The sequence below is a fragment of the Leuresthes tenuis genome, unplaced genomic scaffold, assembly GCF_036924035.1.
Source record: "Leuresthes tenuis unplaced genomic scaffold, fLeuTen1.0.hap1 SCAF_10, whole genome shotgun sequence".
Lineage (NCBI taxonomy): Eukaryota > Metazoa > Chordata > Actinopteri > Atheriniformes > Atherinopsidae > Leuresthes > Leuresthes tenuis.
Window position 1 is genome coordinate 12,785,266 of NW_027325364.1, and position 17,858 is coordinate 12,803,123.

A 17,858-nucleotide genomic window follows, 5' to 3' on the forward strand; every position below is an offset into this window, starting at 1 on the left:
TTTAAAAACAACAACTCATGTGATGATTAAACAGGATGATTCTGACTCTGAGGGGATAAAGACCAGGGATCGACAGGCACAGAGGTGTGGGGGAAGAGTCCAAATGAAAAACATACGCTCCAACTGCATGACTAAGCCTTGTCGGCCCAGGTTTGGAAGGGGGGGAAGGATTGGGGGGGGTGAGGGTGTCAGGGAATGTGGGTAGCTGGGGGGAGGGGGCTGGGTCAGTCAATAGTGAGGTAAAACGTGTGGCAGTGGGAGGGGCCGAGACTTAAAGGGAGCAGACATGCACTTTCAACACTTTCACTTTGAGTGAGGATACACGGAGTGACCAGAGAGAGACATACAGAGGAGGAGGGGGCCAGCGTCTCCGCCGCTTTATCCATTAACCAGTTTGGAACAGAGGAGTGGTTCAAATTGAGGAAAATTCTAGGTCAGTAGTGAGAGGAAGAAAGAGAAAGGGGGGGAAAGAAAGCAGATAAAAGCTTTGAAAAGAAAGGGCTGCAGCAGCAGCTCAGGCTGGAAAATCCAAAGTGAGAGCATGATGGCGTGAGATGACAAATGAGGCATATTTTGGAAAGTACCAAAGGAAACCAAAAGGACCGAACACACATGGGATGTAAGCGAGAAGACTAGACGTCAAGCAGTGAAGAAGAAGAGGCAGACGTGTGCTCTGTCAGAGACCTCAAGAAACCACAAGAGGAGCAAACTTTGCCTTTGACTACCACAGAAACCCATCAGCAGATTGATTGCTGTCAACAACAGAAATGGAGAAGTGTCCATTCTTAGAAAGATAAAAAGGATGTCACCGCCAGGTAAGGAATAAGAAATAACTGTGTGTAGTATCTTCCCTCTCACTTTCTTTTTAAAATCTGTGGGCGAATATTGAACTTGTACAACTAGTTATTACACAAGCAGGCTTAACAGGGCTGTTACTGCAGGTTGCTGTTTTTTTTTTTTGTCTCACTTTGTATTGTTGCAACTGCATTTCTGATAGTCTCCATTTAATTTGACATGTTGCTGCAGTAGCTCTGTAGCTCATGCTGTTTCTCTGCAGAAATGGCCAATTGACACAGGAAATGATGTAATATTTCTTACTAGGTATGCCGTTTGAAGAAGCTACAAACCACAGAAAGTTTCCAGCAATTATCTAAATGTGCTCTGCTGCTTTCTCTCTTGCTCATGTCTCAAATAGTTTTACTGCTACTATCACTTCTGATTGTCCAATGCGGTGGATGTGACTTTGACCAGAGGGGTGTGGAAAACATAAAGGCGACCATCGACTCTAATCCAACTGGATTTGTAAGTTTTTTAATCTGTTTATTGATTTAGGCAGTTATTCTGGTGTTTTTCTTGAAGTGAAAAGCCTCAGCTTTATATTTTCTTCATAAGTTTGCAATTCAAAGTAACTTCTATCGTTTTTGTGGGCCTGAAGAGTTGGTCAAAGGTAAAGACCAAATGTGAAGTAGAAAGAGTTATCAGCTCTCTTATCTTTTGAAAACCTGCAAAGCTATCAGATGTTAAACATGGGAACGAACCTCCCTAACACTGTCGCTTCACATATTCTTGATTTTGTTATTGCTGAGGTGGATAATTACTATTCATTTATTTATTTATTTATTCTAAATTAAATTACAGTGTTATTGCAAATCAGTTTCATCATCTGAGGGTTGATTCTCATCTCTTTCTTCCCTCGCTTTTCTCTTTTAGCGGGCGGTATTCCCCAAAGATTACTATGTAGTGCACCATTACACCAAAAACATGCTCTGTGAAACTGACCCGGTGAGTGATTTATCAGGTAAAACAGGGAAGTGGTGTCTCACATGCTATAAATGGCTTGTTTATTTAATGAGCTTGCCTTTTTTTTAATTAGAATCAACATCCTCAACATTCTTTACCCTGACAATTAGTTGATTTTCTCTCGTCTCCAGTTGTTAAAAGTGAAACATTTTGTTTGGTAGCAGGTTATAAAGCAAGTATTCTCAAACCTTGCATAATAACTTTGGGGTTGTTGTGTTGTTCTGCCACTCCCTGCAGTGCTGCATATTCCCTGCAGCAGTGGTTCTCCAGGACTCGTGGCACGTGCTTCTCAGAAATCTCTGGGACGAGCATGTAAATCACTCCCTAATCCTGGATCTAAAGCAGACACTGGATAAAATTATTAGGAAAAACAAAAATACAGAGGTAGGCTTTTCACTTTGTATTCTTTTAGTAGTAAAGAAAGCCAATAGTCTAACATACATCCTTTTGATGAAAAGGTTCATGGTTACTTGAAATGCTTGATAACTGCATTAATATTAATGTTCATATATTAGCTCAAACGTAACATTTTGAGTTGTTCTCCTGGAGATTCTCCTTGTGTGTTTTGACCTCTAACTGCCTGTTTTCCTGATTGCAGAGGTTCCAGGAGGAGACTGATCTTACCCAGTTCTCCACATCACCTTCCTCTCCAGAGGAACTCCTAAAACTAACGTCAGAACTTTTCACTCGATGGCTAGAGGTTGGGTGCTCATCTTCGATTGAAAGTTGCCCACTGCCCACATTGCCCCCCTCTGTTCAAAGGAAGGACTATCTCCCATCGAGGGCCAGACTCTTGACCACCCGAGCCATCAGCAATGTGGTGGAAGGACAGCACAACAAGATTATAGACAATACACAGCCTTTGTCCAACGGAGGACCTCCATCCCTTTACTATTCTGCTTCTGCCTGGAGCCCATTGTTATTCAGACTCTACTGGTGGTTGCTGCCATAGTAACTAAAACATTTTTAGAAGATGCACATAAAATGCAAGACATTTTCTGGCACTGATTGATTGTTTTCTTTGTGTTTTGATGCAGTAAGCTTTGTTAATATGAAGTGATATGCACAGGTTGCATTTAATGTCCAAAGTTCACTGTCCAACAGTGGTCTGTAATATCACATATATAGATATATAAATATATATATATATATGAACTTATAGCCATTCTCTGTTGAGCAAGCCACAAGCTCCAGCTAGTTGTGCTTTTCATGCTAACAAGAGATATATGCTGAGCTAGCCAATGCACATAAGCCATCATCTTTGTGGATTTTATCACTGTTTACAATGAATGTTGTGTAAATGTAAATAGTTACAGTCTATGGGTGTTTACTTTTGTACATAAATGTAAATTAAAGACAGTTAGAATTATGAGTTTTGGTAGTTGGTTCTACTCACCAGATGTATCCAGAGAAAGCTATATTTATTGTAGTCTTTGTTGTTTGTCATCAGAGATGAAAAAGTGCATTTTACAAAGTAAATGAAATATGAAATATTGTACCTTCTCTTCACAATACTTATCTGAGAGTAAATGGTTACCTTACAGACACCATGCAAATAGGATGCATTGTTATATTCTAGAATAATAAGCGGCATGCACATTAATGAAAGCAAACACGGGGAGAATTGTTTTGCATTAAGTACTTTTGCTTTTGATACATTTACTAACAGCACATGCATAATTTGATTTGTAACTTGACAGAATATGGTACTTACACTTTGTTCCCTCCACAACTCTTTATCAGTAAGAGCTCTGTTTTAGGGGTGGTTGTTTGTGATCTTGCATTCCAGCAGCAAGAGTCTGAATTCATGCCAGCTCAGCCTTGACAACTACTTCAAAAAGTCATTTCTTGCAAACGAATCCTTTACAGCTGTGACTTATCCGATATAGTCAGGTTTCAGATGAGGGAGTTGATTTCTGGGATCTGAGGTGGTTTGACTGTCTGAAACAACATGAGGAATAAAAGTGCACCTTTTTATCATGCACCCTATATGTTTGCACTTGCCTTTGCTTGTACACACCCACACATGCATTATGCACCACTGTCCTCACAAGGCCCTCCTAGTTTCATAACCCCTACAGATGTATTTTTGCAGCGGTCACTGTGGAGACAGACTTATCTTGTGTCTAAAATGCTTCTTCTAAATCTTGTCAGAATTTTAATGGATGAATTTAGAAACGCAGTACAGTGACAGCCGAGAAGCATTTTTGGACATAGTGGGATGGCAAAAATCATTCTTCAGAACTTTGAATATCACTTTGTATGGACAGTGACAAATTGTCAGATTGCATGTCCATATTGAGTCACTGTCTTTACTAGCAGTGCGTAAAATCCAGCTTTCCTCTGTGACACGGTGTCAGTACCAGGTCGTGCCTTGTAAATGCTTGCAACGGCCTGATGACTCTATTTGCATGGATATGACCCCATATATGATCACGATCATTCATATTTCTTTATAAAGAATATTTTCCAGGAAGGGTAAGATGACACCAAGCATTCACTCATCGTTCATTTCTTGGCATTATAGTTTTGGCGATTCTCGAGACAAATATTTGCAGGCCTGATCTTTCCTGGCAGCGGGGAGCCAAGCGCCAAAAGGGCGAGCTGAGTTCCCGTAAATGGGGTGGGAAAGAACAGGGAAAGAAGGGGAGAGGAGGAGTGGGGGGAAACGAAAAACCACGTGGCCGCTCAATAAACCGGAAGTAAGCGAGCAAGATGTCTGCGCCCGATGAACACACGTTTGCCGAAGAAGGAGGCGAGCAGGAGGAGATGGACGAAGCAGGTAGCGACGACGATGACGGAGAAGAAATGGAGGAAGAAGGAGCGAACGGAGAGGGGGAGAAGAAAGTGTACGTCCCCGGGATTCAGCCTTTGCAACCCGGAGAGGAGCTGGAAATGGACCGCTCCGCGTACCGCATGTACCACGAGTGCCAGACAGGCAAGTAGAAAGCCCTGCCAAAGTCAGACAAAATTGACATTATTTCTGACACTGATTTAAATCGCGTTGTGGCTTTATTGTGTATGTTCAGGGGCTCCGTGTCTGAGCTTCGACGTCCTGAAAGATGAAGAGGGTGACAGCAGGGCGCTGTTTCCTCTGTCCATGCTGCTCTGTGCGGGAACACAGGCTGAAACAGCTCTAAAGAACAGGTACAAGCCTCCACGCACGCACGCTCAAGACTGTCATTGTCTCCTATTTATTTATCTATCTCTACAATAAAGCACCCTTTTTTTGTTCGTTTGTGAGGTTGCAAATACAGCGCTGCTTTACAGAGTTGTCATCCTCGTATCCAGGCAACGGTTGCTGGTTAGAAACTTCAACGCATCAGATAATGTTGGTGCCAAAGGACAGATGTTTTATCACAGTTTTAGGGGTTGATCAATCATTTTAATTAAGTTGACTGGACTTGTATAGCATCAGTTCAAAACAAAAGTCAATCCAGGGTGCTCTGCAGAGGAATTAAGAGTTCAGGTCCCAGACCGAAATAAATACTGCCCATTTAGTTCAATTTCAATCCAACTCAGTTTCTCATTGGAGCATACACAGAGTAAAGGGGAAGAAGTCCCGTTTAACAGGATGAGACCTGTAGTAGAAGCAGACTCCGGGAGGGCAGCCGGTTAAGGTTAAGCTCAGCGTGCCGTCTTCACAGAGCTGATCGATTAATGTACAGATTAATGCCGTTTCTGTAAGACGGTAAATTGTTGGTATACGAATAAACCTTTCAGATGAGAAGAAAAACATCTACAAGACTCAAGACAGGAAGTCCGTTTATCTTCTCTTCAGGTGCTTGAGGAATCTGAAAAATCGAAAAGGCCGTCATTTTTTCCCTGGACAGTCCCCATAAAGAGCCACTTAGTTCAGTGATCGTTAAGCACGGCCTCCTCCGGCATCATTCTTTCTGCTTTATAGCCACATCAGCAAAAACGGCTGTTCTGCATTTATTAACTTCAGCCCTGGCACAGAACTGGAGCTGCATCCAGTTACCTGAAGTACACAAACAAAGACACAAAAAACGCCTGCGCTGTCCGAAATTGTCTTGGTGCTATTTGAGGGTATTGCAGACACATCGATACATTGGTATACATGCTCGCATAAATCGAGCTAACCTCAGAACTACGAGTCATGTTTCTATTGTAGCAAACAGTTGCCCTAAGTGACAAAAAAATGAGCAAAGCATGACCCAAGACATTTTCTCTGGTGAAAAAGACAATGAGCTTTTAGAGAGCACAGAGACGTGACATCTCCAGACATTTTAAAGTGACAGCTCAGCCAAGTAAATCGGCCCTCTTGGGTCCTGAGTTTTGCAGAAAGCAAATGTTTACAGGAAGATAGCAGAACTGGTTGCAGTTTTAGTTTATTCGCACAGAATTAATGGCAAGTTTGTTCATACTTGCATGACAGTTGTGTACAGTGGGTGAACTTAAACATCTGGAGTCTGAAGGTACTTAAATCTCAGCAACAGTCGGTCTGTCTTTGTTAATTCAGCCAGCAGTCTTGCACTACATCCTAACTGTATGCGTAGACCAATCTGTGTTAAGGGATAGAGTTTGAAACGTGTAGACATTTGTAACAACACACCTAATTTCACCGAATTTGTTTGTAAAGCAAATAACAGATGAATAATGAGTTTAAATTCCTCACATTCAGTAGCAGTATGCTCAAGCATTCTTTACTTATCCCACCTATTATTGTGTGAAGGATTCAGACAGCTTTTGGATTACGAGGACAAGAAAATGAATAAACGGTACAAATTCAACCCCCAGATGGTTTGTTTTTTTCTGCTGTTAACCATCTGTTTGCCCACTGTTAATGTTCCCTACAGTGGAAAATGAACATGTGGGCTGAATGTTGATGGAAACTTTGTTAGAAGTTGACTACAGACCAGAGTAAGTTTGAGCCTGCTTGAATAGTTTGGCCTCCACCTGCACACTCCTGCATACATACGCAACATTAAAGGCTTTAATCGTCTTGCAGACTACTGGTCATGCGCATGCACAACCTCCACGGAACAGAGAAGGAAAAAGAGGAGGAGGAAAGCAGCGACGAAGAAAGCGATGAAGACGAAGAAGACCAAGATAAGAAACCACAGATGGAACTGGCCATGATGCCTCACTATGGGGGGATTAACCGAGTTAGAGTATGTTGTTCATGCTTTATTGAATAAAAGGTGCAATAAACTCATTTTCCCACCGGATGACAGTTTTTGTCTTCCTGATTTCCAGGTGACCCAGTGCGGACAGCTCTCATTGGCTGCCGTGTGGTCAGAGAAGGGCCAGGTAGAAATATTTGATCTTCAACCTCAGCTGGAGGCCGTCCACAGTTCTGCTGCCATGGCTGCTTTCATCCAACAGCAGAAGGAGGCCACAGCACTCTTCAGTTTCTCGGGACACATGAGTGAAGGATTTGCTATTGACTGGTCACCTAAGGTACCCGGTAAGTCCAGCTCATTACAGGGAAGGGAAAAAAAAAAAACTGTGCTGACTCTTTGTCTAAAGCTCAACTTCAGTAACATATATGGCATAGTTTTAGTCACAAATGAAGCCATCCGTACACGGTCTAAAGTATGATTTACTTTCTCTGTGAATTCCTAATCGGAGGAAATGAGTCCTCAAAAGCTGAGTTGGCAAAACTTTAGTGCAAGCTTTAGAAAAATGCTTGGCAGTGATAAAATATGCATACATACCCATGCAAAATGTGATGCTAAAATCTCCACAACCTGCAAACCTGTAAAGGAAAGACGCTGGAACAAAATGGAACAACTGAATGCAGGATTTCAGAAAGAAACTTCCCGTTTTATTGAGCAAATATGCGACAGAAAAAGAGATGCTAATGCAACATGTTGAAATCGAGGTGCTTCATATTTGAAATGGCTTCTGAACATTCTTCTTAAAGGAGGCGTGCGTGTCACTTAAACTGAAATGGTAATTGTTCTGCCTGTATTTTCTCAAACAGGTCGACTCGCCAGCGGGGACTGCAAAAAGAACATTCATGTGTGGGAGCCACGAGAGGGGGGGACTTCCTGGCAGATCGACCAACGACCTTTCAGCTCCCACAGCAAGTCTGTGGAGGATCTGCAGTGGTCGCCCACTGAAGCTTCGGTACGTAGAACAATGGTGACACTGTGGTCATCGCTGTCAGCTCTACCTCGGCTCTGGTTCCATTAGAGCTGAGTGAAACTGGATGAATATTAGACACATATGCTGTGATTGGACATTTCTGCCCTCGTTGCCTTGGCCACAGTGTAGATTTGTGGCCAAATGAAAAGCAGAGGGTTAATTTCTCAGAATTGATCATATCAAACTGATCTTACCGGCTCCCCTGCGCTTGACAAGTGTTCGGTTGGTAAGCAAGGGTGTGGTGTGAGAAATGACTAACTGGAATGTATAAAATGATGTTGATTTTAAAGGCGACTTGTGGCTGCACTGCAGCTGTGTTGCCACAGAGCTGTAATTAAGATGTCAGAGTGAAGTGGCTGCCTTCATGCTGCCGCTCGTCACTTAACCTGTTTTTGGTATGTTAATGTGTGTCCTCGAGACTGATGCTGCCTGTTTGCTGTCTGCTTTGACAAATCGTTCCTTATTTTTCGTCACATTCTTGGAACAGGTTGACCTAATTGGTGTCGACTGCAGTTTCTTGCAGTTCAGAGTTCCTTGTTCAGTTCGATGTTGCATTTTTAATATTCACTGTTTTTGCAGGTTTTTGCATCTTGTTCTGTGGACCAGTCCATTCGAATCTGGGATATTCGTGCCCCGCCAAATTCAATGCTCTCGGCTAACGAAGCCCACTCGTCAGACATCAACGTAATCAGCTGGAACAGGAGCGAACCGTTCCTCCTGTCAGGGGGCGACGACGGGCTTCTGAAAGTGTGGGACTTGCGACAGTTTACGGTGAGAGCCAACGGCAGCTGATCTCAAATCAACACTGAACACATGCAGGATGATTTCATCTGTGGTTTTAAAACTATGGGTTATTATCCGCGGGTGTTATTGCAAAGTAACCTGCTATTATTGCTCCAAGGAAAACAGTGTGAGGAGCTTCTTATTTTACAACATCAGATAATCGACCACCCTAGTTTTCCTGCCCCACCTGACCACAGACATTTGTCCCATCTTAAGACTGTTATCCAGTAATTACCTGTTGTTATCCAGTAAATACCTTCCACCGTACATAGGAATCCGTTTTTAAATGACGACAGATGAAGCCAGATGTTGTGTGGTCATCTTTCTCACCTCGCCGCCCTCTTCTACCTGCAGACTGGTCGTCCCGTGGCGAACTTCAAACAGCACAGCGCTCCCATCACGTCGGTGGAGTGGAGCCCCGTGGACTCCAGCGTGTTCGCCGCCTCGGGGGCGGACGACGTGGTCAGCCAGTGGGATCTGTCCGTGGAGTCGTGCGATGTGGGTGCCAGGGTGGAGGGCGTGAAGGACCTCCCCCCTCAGCTGCTATTCCTGCACCAGGGTCAGTCTGAGATCAAGGAGATCCACTGGCATCCGCAACTGCCCGGAGTCATGATCTCCACGGCCCTGTCAGGGTTCAACGTTTTCAGGACGATATCCGTTTGAGTGTGCGTGTGAATTTGTGAGACACGCGGATGGTTTTGCATTCTAGTATTACAGAGTGTGTAATGAGGAGTGAAGAGTTTGTAATAATGTACATAACTTAGCTATGCAAGTAGTAATCCTACTTTTTGGACATTTATTTGCCACGTGTCGCTCCGGCGGAACTTTCTGTCTGTATGTGTTACAGATGTGCAAACTATTTTAGGCATTCCCTGTTGCACGCTTAAAATAAAATCTTTAAAATGCCAGCTGCTGTCTGTCTCAGTGCTAGAGGAGCACATACAATCATTTCATGAAAATATTTCCTAATAGTGTCACTTCCTGTACACTGCAATAAAAAGCAAGTGGTTGTACGCACGCGTTCATTCTAAGCCTGCATCCCCAGAAACTGGTGGAGTGTCATATAGCTGCAAAGTTTACGATCTCGGTGCAGGTGCCACGGACCGCACCTTTTGTTCCTGTGTGGGAATGTTTAAGGGCATCTGGTGTGCAACTTTCACTCTCAAGTAAAATGTTAGCTGGCTACTAAAGTCCAGTGCATTCCCTAATAAATGCCAGAGAGACTTCTCAACAAATAAAGTCGGCCGAGGCTGGCTGTTATAAAATCCCAATAATTACTTTATTGTTTTACTGTAATCCTCAACAAATCACAGGGTAACAACTGTATTTAAACCAGCATTTCCAACAGGTGAATGGAATGGTATCTTCCTTTTGGAGCATTGTGAAACCAAATATTAAGGAAAAAAAAAAAAAGCATTATGCAAGCAAAAGGGATGCACAAAAACATGCTGCCAGTCCTGATTAATAATTGACCTTTAAATCCCACGATTGTCTTTTCTGTCTAGTATAAACCCAAGCCGACAGCACAGAGGATATCTTTGGTAAGTTAAGGGCATGCAAGGGAAAAAAAAAACCAAAGATACGGTTTGGTCTGAACCAGAAAGCCTCACATTGGAAGATATGGAATGTGACAAATTCACAGTAAATCATTATCAATGCAGTCTCTGAGAACTCTCTGAAAAGCTTTTTTTAAATGTACGAAACCGAAGACATGGAGGCGGTTTCTAAACATGCAATGCAAGAAATGACTATAAAAGACGACGATACAGCACACGGTAAAATAATGTAAGCATACAGCTCCCTTTAAGGCACAATAAGGAATTTTTAAACGCAGCACCAACTGCGTACAGATTATATGTCATATATAAGACATCGGAGAAATTAACAACGCGAACCTCATTCATTTAGCTTGATCAAATCTTCCAGAGCTTCAAATGTGACAGCAAAGCCTCCAGCTGAATGAAGTGAAAGTGCTACAAACTTCACTGTCATCACCCAAATGACACAATGTTCTTTTTCTGTTCAAAAAGTCTTTTGCAAGTCTGTTACCCTTGTAGATGAAACAAAAAATGTGTTTTCCAGTTGAGCAACGTCGTCGTAGCGGTACGCCCCTGATTTTTTATTGATTTTTTTTTTTCTCCAAAGGTCCAGTTTTCTTTCAGAAATATTCTGTTTGAACCTCCCATTCCGATGAAAGCAAGACGCTGAGTTAATGAAGCCTACAGGGCACAGTATACTTTGTAGACTTGCCAGCATAGATGTGTTTTCACGTGAAAAAAACAACACTTGTCCCCCTATAAACCAATTTCATCATCGAACTCGTCTTCAAATGTGTAGCCCCGTCCTGCTTCTTCCTCCTCCTCCTCTTCCTCCTCTGAATCAGTCTCTGAGTGGCCGCTGTCAGCCCTCCTCCTGTCCAATGGAGTGACTCCTTCATACTCCGAGCTGTGTGACGAAGCAGGACTGGGTGGCAAATCCGCTTTATGGTTGGTGAACTCGGTTTCACCTGCCAGGCTTTTTCCCCTCTCGCTCTCACCTCTCGTTGGACTGTGACACGGCAGCTGATCCTCATCCTGGAAGTCAAAGGCTTGACCCTCTTCCTCCTCAGATGCCTGGCGAATGATCTCCTCTCGCTTGTCACTGAATCGCACTTTTGGTCGCAGCCCCTTAGGTTTGATTCCATTCCCATCTGGTATCCTGCCATCTCCCACCTGGTTGTCATCCAGGTTCTTGCCATTCAGCTCGTTTTGCATGCTCACAGACATCTCCATGGATCCTTTGCCCTGTTTAACTTCAACCACAGAGGTGCCAGTTTGGGGATTGAGCACATCCTCCTCATTGGAGTCAAGCGCCAGACCATCCATGACCCCTAATACATCCCCAAGCATAGACGGACCCAGGTCCAGATCCAGGTCCAGGGTGAATGAGGACACCGAGTCAGAGTGGTGAAGCTGATTGTTGTGCGGGCTGCCCAGAGCATCTGTGTGATCGCTGTGGTTGACCTCGGGGTCATCAGCTGGGATGGTCCCTGAGCTATTCTCATCAGCAGTGGCTGAGCTTGGGCCCAAAGTGGACAGGAAAGAGGTGTCCCCAAAAGTATCCCCTCCTCTGCCGATGTGCATGGTGTGGCGAAAGTCGCCCAAAGGGGCCGAGATCATAGTAGGGTCCAGACGAGGGGCCCGAGTTGATTTGTGGAGTGGCATGACTGCGAAGAAGCTGGGGTAAAGGAGGGAGGAAAGCAGAACATGGAGGCTGAATTATCATGTCTGTAAGAGGCAGAATGAAAGTAAACGCAATACTGGAGGCCTGGTTGAACCTCCTGATAAGAGCGTGAAAATGCACCATGTTGTGTAATAATGTGGGAAAGCAATGAGCTTTTTGGCACTGGTGCGGCTGTGAAGGCCATGCTGAGACTTGTACTTGAAGCACACTGTGCAGCGTTAGCACATACTTTTCTCTACCCTCAGGGGTGTATGAAGACAAAAACAAGACTGTAACCTTCTCTAGAAAAGATTCACCCCTCATCTCAAAGCTCCTTTTGGGGAAAAATATTCCCTATCGAGGCCAACAAAACAACACTGTTAACTAATGCTCAATAAAGCTGGTTGGCGCTTTTTACAAGCCATGTGTTGGATATTACTGTCTTTCTAACATTTAATATACTGTAAACCTCAGGCGGACACCAGTGTCTAATGGACGGATGTGAATGAGTGAGTTAATTTAACAGGGGAGGGGGTTTAAAGGCCCAACCCCCTCTGAGACTTTCTAATAATGGCTAAAGTGCGTAAAAGTTACACATTCGTTTATTAACTTTGACTATTAGCCACCAACGAAGGCTACGGATATTAAGCAATGAGAGGAGCGTTTGGATCAATTCAAAACGCTGCTGATCAACTGAGCTAAATGAGGGTGATCAAAACATTCAAAGTAGTGAAAACTTACTTTAAAGCGTATCCTCTTGACTTTTACGGGCTCCCACTGCAGTATCTAGCCTTTTCATCTGGCTTTTCGCTTTCGCCGCCCTCTCAACTTTTCCCTCGCTCTTTTCTCGCCGTCGTTTGCCTGTGTGATTTTTTTTTTCTCTCTTTCCAAAGGGATGGGCACAGGCTGAGGAAGTGACGCGACAGTTGCACAGGCACAGCTGGATCAGACTGCTGTGGACTCTGTCAGACGGTGTTCAACATAAACAACACCTCCTTTTACGCTCAACAGACCTCAACCTGTTGTTGTGATGTGTCTTCTATGATGAAGCCTTATCAGATTGGCTCTCTGGAGGTTTGTGTGAACAAGGCTTAAGTGTAGGCTTTAATGTGCACTTAGAAAACATCAAATTGTACCTGCAATTAGGTTAATTTGACGTTACTCTAAGTTCGGTGCGTTTGTAAGCAGGTTGGTGCCAAAGCTGCACAAGCAAATTACATTAAACTTGGTGGACAGGTGGGCACATTATGTATTTATATGAATCCAGATGATTTAAAAAAATTTAAAAAAAAGAAAGCAGCCGAACAGGACGTTGTCCTAAAGAAATACTGGGAAGCCTGTTGTATATTGTTATTATTATTGTTATTTTCCTGCACATTACTATGACAAACTCTGCAATACCATCATTTTGATTGTTCTTCACAACAATCCCACCACTCGTCGTTGCAATCATTGGCAATGTTTGTTGTACAAACTTGGTTCAGACACACAAACGACTGGCTCAGTTTTCAGACATTTTTCAGTTCCACGGTCTGAAGTGTGTAGCTGACATTCAACAGAGCAGTTGAAGACAAGAAAACATCCATGGTGTCCACAGTTTTCACCGCAGCTGCATCATTTTTCATCGAATCATAGCAACACATGTATTCTCTCTCACCGTGTAACTCTCCAAGCTAACACACCTGCACTTTTTTTTTGCGTCAACTAAGAAATACCACCAATTGCTCCACAGACTCCAACAGAAAATGAGAATAGGATTGTCAGTGAAAACCAGAAACGCCTCCTAAGTCTTTGTGTACGTCCACATTGTGAACACCAGAAACACGAAGGTCAAACTGATTTGTGCGGGAAAGCCTTCCCATGCTCACAGCTTCTCAACTGTGCCAACGCGACTTGCATTTCCTTGAATAGCAGTGGTTTGAGATCAAATTTAGGCGAATTTTCAGTATTATGAGCCAGATGGAAATGTTGCACTAAACGTTACCATGGCGACCTGGACTGCCACTATGAACTCCCAGCTGATGGGCTTTTGATAATCAGCAGCTTCTCTCATCTTTTATCTTTTTAACATACACTGCAGTGGATTCAGCCAAGAGCATCAGACTGGATGCAGGTGGTTAATTGCACAGTGTTGTTATGATTATTCTTAACAAGTTCCCACTGGATATACCATTCAAACTATATATATATAAACCATCAGTCTTTAGCTACAGGCATCCCCACACTGTCTGTAGCACTTGTTTTTCACAGAGGAATAAAAAAATAATGGCAACCAGTTTATCAGTTCTTTCTTTTTGTCTAATTAAACGGTAGCATGATTTTAGTCTTTGATAAAAGTGTCCCAAAATAAGGAAAAATGCATTTGTTATGGATCCCTTTATTAACAAACATTCACATCCGGCATTTCCAGCATCCTGTGTGATCCTTGTATAAATAGACAGCGCTATCTGTGTCAGTTCATGAATTACATTACAATAATTCTCCGCATGTTTGACATATTGTGATGACATCTTACTTCCTGCATATGTAAATAAACAAATGGTATTTCCTTTTGTAAGGACCAAATCTCATACTTTGACAGTTTTACGAACCTACTCATACCTTTTCACATAACTCTGTGTCCAAAACGGACCCAATAACCACTATAATCAACTAGACTTGCTAACGCCTTTAAATTCTTCCCATAACCCAACAACACGGCAGAAAGCATGTTGTTCTGAGCAGGACAGTCTGCCAGTGTGAGTCAGGACATATTTGTGCTTTGTTCTCTTAAAAAAAAGAGAGACCACAGAAAATTGTCAAAGTGACTGTGCCCAGGACTCACACCTGTCATGATGGGATCAGCAAAGATACATGTGAATTCCAGCTGCGAACAGGGTGTAACGTATGTGGCGGCAGCAGCACATTATGTACAAACGCAAAATAAGCTGTCTTGTAGAGGTTGAGGTATAAGTCACTGGCTGTGCATAGTTTTCTCAGCTAGATCAATCAATCTTTTTTTTTCTGTTGATAATTTAAATAAACATAGTGACTATAATGACTGGGGATATTCTTTGCATTATATTATAAATAATAAAACTAAATGAGATGTCTTCATTTTCCCTACATTTACTATTAACACACAGCTTTTCCTGAGGAAATATATGAAGTAGTTAAGAGCCACCAAAGTAAATGTCAAATACTTTGTCTAAGATCAGCTCACAGTATGTAAATATGTATCATTAGAATATAATCTCATGGGAGTTTGCTAAAATCCTAAGATTCTTTTTTTTTTAAAAAAGGCTACAATTAGACTACACCACAACAGCAAACATGTCAAATTACTTTGTGGATTTTCCTTACGAAGAGTAAAATTTAAAATAGAATGCAACTATGTTGTCTTTTATGGAAAGCAGTCGATGAAGTCAAACCACTTATATGGCCCCACCTTGTTGACAAGATCATATTTTTAAAGGGAGGCTGCTGCATAATTGCCTCACATAGTCAACCGCAACCCTTACCCATGAAATTAGTCAGTAATCTTCTTGAGAGACTCTGGGAAAAAACTGGAACTGGACCAACAATGGGAGATGCTTTTTAGGATTCCATATTAACCAGCTTCCTTCCGTGGGTTAGAAAAACAACAGAAATCCCGGGCATTCAAAAAATGGTTCTAGGTGGTGAGTCATTGTTTGTGAGATCATGCAACAACTGTCCAGCATTTTTTAGTGATGATGTAGCCTATAAGACAACAATGAGAGTGAGTTATTCACGCCGCAGGCACATGCTGTCATTCACCGTGAGAAATGGGCTGGAAATTACGTAAAATGCTCTATTTCATTTATCAAAAAGCTGCGCTGTTGAAATCAGACACGATAATACACACGAGACATTTTTCATAATTTATGTAAACTCAAGATGACATTGAGCCTTCCATTTATAGTAACAGCATTAACTTTATGTGTCAACATTAGAGATTTATACGGAGCTCAACTTCTCGACAGAAAACATATGGGGGTTTAATGATGGGGTGTCCACAAGATGACCTTCTCCTTTAAAATGCATTATGAAACCTAATAGACACAGCTTTTTGGAGTACATTACACACGTTTTAACACCACACCAGTTCCAGTTAACATTTATACTTCTGCAAGATGTCCAAAGGACTTTTGGGGGGTTAGTGTGGGAGACTCTCAGACAGGAAATGACTCCCTTCCTTGTGGTGCACGCGCACACACTTTTACACACACAGATCCTGCAGCTGTGCATGCTTCACAGGAAGGCAAAGAGGAAAAATGGGTCTGCGTAATATCTATGGACGTTGAGAACAATGGAAAGTGCACCTTCAATGGGTGATGTAAGAGCCCACAAATATGGGTCACCTTAAGCCATTTTCACACATGCACTGCAGCCCTGATTTTTATAGATATGTTCCAGAAGGGGCCCCATGTAAGGGTCTGCAGCTGTCACTCAGGACATTTTTGCAGAGTTATCCCATCAGATCCATTGTTATAACTCCAGAAAGTGATCTATGAGCCCATGAGTGAACATTCTAGTGGGTATAATAGGTAATCATGTAAAGCATATGCATTATGCTTGTGTCCCTGATGTTAAGTGCTGCTGTTTAAGATTATATTTTGCCAGCCTGTATGTTGCATTCCACTTACTTGTCTACAATACTGCAGATACATCCAAATCCAAAGAGAGTCATTTGCTATCACTGAGGTGCTGCAAATAAAAAAAATGATCTCTGCTGGATGCCTTGGAATTTCCATTTGTGAGAACTGACCTCATGCAGATCATCTCCCACTTTGAACGCTTGTCTGAAGAACTGCAGAGAAAGTTCTGACACAATTTGTTGTACATTTTCCAGACGTTCCCTGGTGTTCATGTACAACAAAATCTTTAGATCGATCGTTTTTTTTTTTTTGTAAGTGGTTATGATGACAAAGCAAATAGATAAATGAATAACTGAATGAATAACAACTTTGACCTAATGATGAAATAAGCATCACCTTTCAGGACAATACTGTCGACTGACATGTAAAGATTATTAAACAGGCCAACCAGCCCCAGACAAAGAGTTGAATGGCTCCCTGGTCCTTAGAGGTTGTTTGGCTTGAGTAATAAAATTCCCTATTAATGACCACAAAGAGGTACAAAACAACAACGCTAACGGGCAAAATGCCTTAAAACTACCACATAGAGGCTGAGATGGTGCAGCTAAGCACAAAGAGACTCATGGTACAAAATCTGAAGATTAGGCCTACAAAAAATTACAAACCTAAAATTTCTGAATCTACTTTCTAAGCTGCTCAAAAAAGTTCAAATCAATTAAAGAAATGACACAATATGATTAAAATCTACAAAGAAATTTACTCAAAACAAAGACTAAAAACAACTACTGAGAGTTTAAACACAACCAAAAAGACAACTGACAGACATAAAAAAGGACTGAGAATATACAAATATAGCAACTGTTTACTCATCAGCATTAAAAGCCATCTTGGATAACGCCGTCAAAACTGAACAGCTCCAACTGTTTCAGCTGACAAGTGGTGTTAACATGTGTCTTGAGTGATCAAGGACCACATCCCCACTGTACGTACAAGTAAACATGCAAGAAACAGATCATCAGTTGTAAGTCTAATAACTGGGATTTGCCTTAATCATTACTGTAGCATTTTTGATACATTTCAATACTGCTTGATGAAAGAGAGGCCAAATGAGTTTGAAAAGAAAAAATATCAAACATTGCAAGGTTGTGTCAGCACATCTTTGCTGAATTAACGAAAGCACACTGAGATTTGGTGTGCTCACAGCAGCTTAGACGACTGTTTCTACAGAAATGAACACAAGCCAAGAGAGGGAGGGAGAAACCCTGCTGCTTGCATGGACTCTCTTCGAAACTTAGTGATCTTACAGTGTGGCCAAAGACACCTGTGCATTTACACAAACAATGAGGTTCATTTGGGTTCTGC

The 17,858-nt window shown here is 42.3% G+C and overlaps 3 protein-coding genes across 3 annotated transcripts; 2 read left to right on the forward strand and 1 right to left on the reverse strand.

Annotated features, from left to right (window-relative positions):
• The first annotated feature begins 316 nt into the window (after positions 1–316).
• On the forward strand, positions 317–3,424 carry LOC140316358 (uncharacterized). Its single transcript, XM_072394162.1, has 5 exons — positions 317–815; positions 1,196–1,302; positions 1,711–1,782; positions 2,038–2,184; positions 2,399–3,424. The coding sequence occupies exons 1-5, from the start codon at positions 803–805 to the stop codon at positions 2,750–2,752; spliced, it is 693 nt and encodes a 230-aa protein (XP_072250263.1). The 5' UTR covers positions 317–802; the 3' UTR covers positions 2,753–3,424.
• A 1,055-nt stretch (positions 3,425–4,479) lies between these two features.
• Positions 4,480–9,605, forward strand: grwd1 (glutamate-rich WD repeat containing 1). The gene is made up of 7 exons (XM_072394152.1): positions 4,480–4,738; positions 4,830–4,947; positions 6,773–6,935; positions 7,021–7,231; positions 7,751–7,896; positions 8,494–8,685; positions 9,052–9,605. Exons 1-7 carry the CDS (start codon positions 4,516–4,518, stop codon positions 9,358–9,360), a joined length of 1,362 nt encoding a protein of 453 aa, XP_072250253.1. The 5' UTR covers positions 4,480–4,515; the 3' UTR covers positions 9,361–9,605.
• A 349-nt stretch (positions 9,606–9,954) lies between these two features.
• Positions 9,955–12,785, reverse strand: cdc42ep5 (CDC42 effector protein (Rho GTPase binding) 5). The gene is made up of 2 exons (XM_072394158.1): positions 12,640–12,785; positions 9,955–11,913 (listed from the first exon to the last, which is right to left on the reverse strand). The coding sequence occupies exon 2, from the start codon at positions 11,898–11,900 to the stop codon at positions 10,992–10,994; it is 909 nt and encodes a 302-aa protein (XP_072250259.1). The 5' UTR covers positions 11,901–11,913; positions 12,640–12,785; the 3' UTR covers positions 9,955–10,991.
• Between the last annotated feature and the right edge of the window lie 5,073 nt (positions 12,786–17,858).

Coding starts and splice junctions, on each gene's coding strand:
- LOC140316358 (XM_072394162.1), top strand. Junction 1,783..2,037: donor TGCTCTGTGAAACTGACCCG/GTGAGTGATTTA, acceptor CACTCCCTGCAG/TGCTGCATATTCCCTGCAGC. Junction 2,185..2,398: donor GGAAAAACAAAAATACAGAG/GTAGGCTTTTCA, acceptor TCCTGATTGCAG/AGGTTCCAGGAGGAGACTGA.
- grwd1 (XM_072394152.1), top strand. CDS start 4,516: ATGTCTGCGCCCGATGAACACACGTTTGCCGAAGAAGGAGGCGAGCAG. Junction 4,739..4,829: donor GTACCACGAGTGCCAGACAG/GCAAGTAGAAAG, acceptor GTGTATGTTCAG/GGGCTCCGTGTCTGAGCTTC. Junction 4,948..6,772: donor GAAACAGCTCTAAAGAACAG/GTACAAGCCTCC, acceptor ATCGTCTTGCAG/ACTACTGGTCATGCGCATGC.
- cdc42ep5 (XM_072394158.1), bottom strand. CDS start 11,900: ATGCCACTCCACAAATCAACTCGGGCCCCTCGTCTGGACCCTACTATG.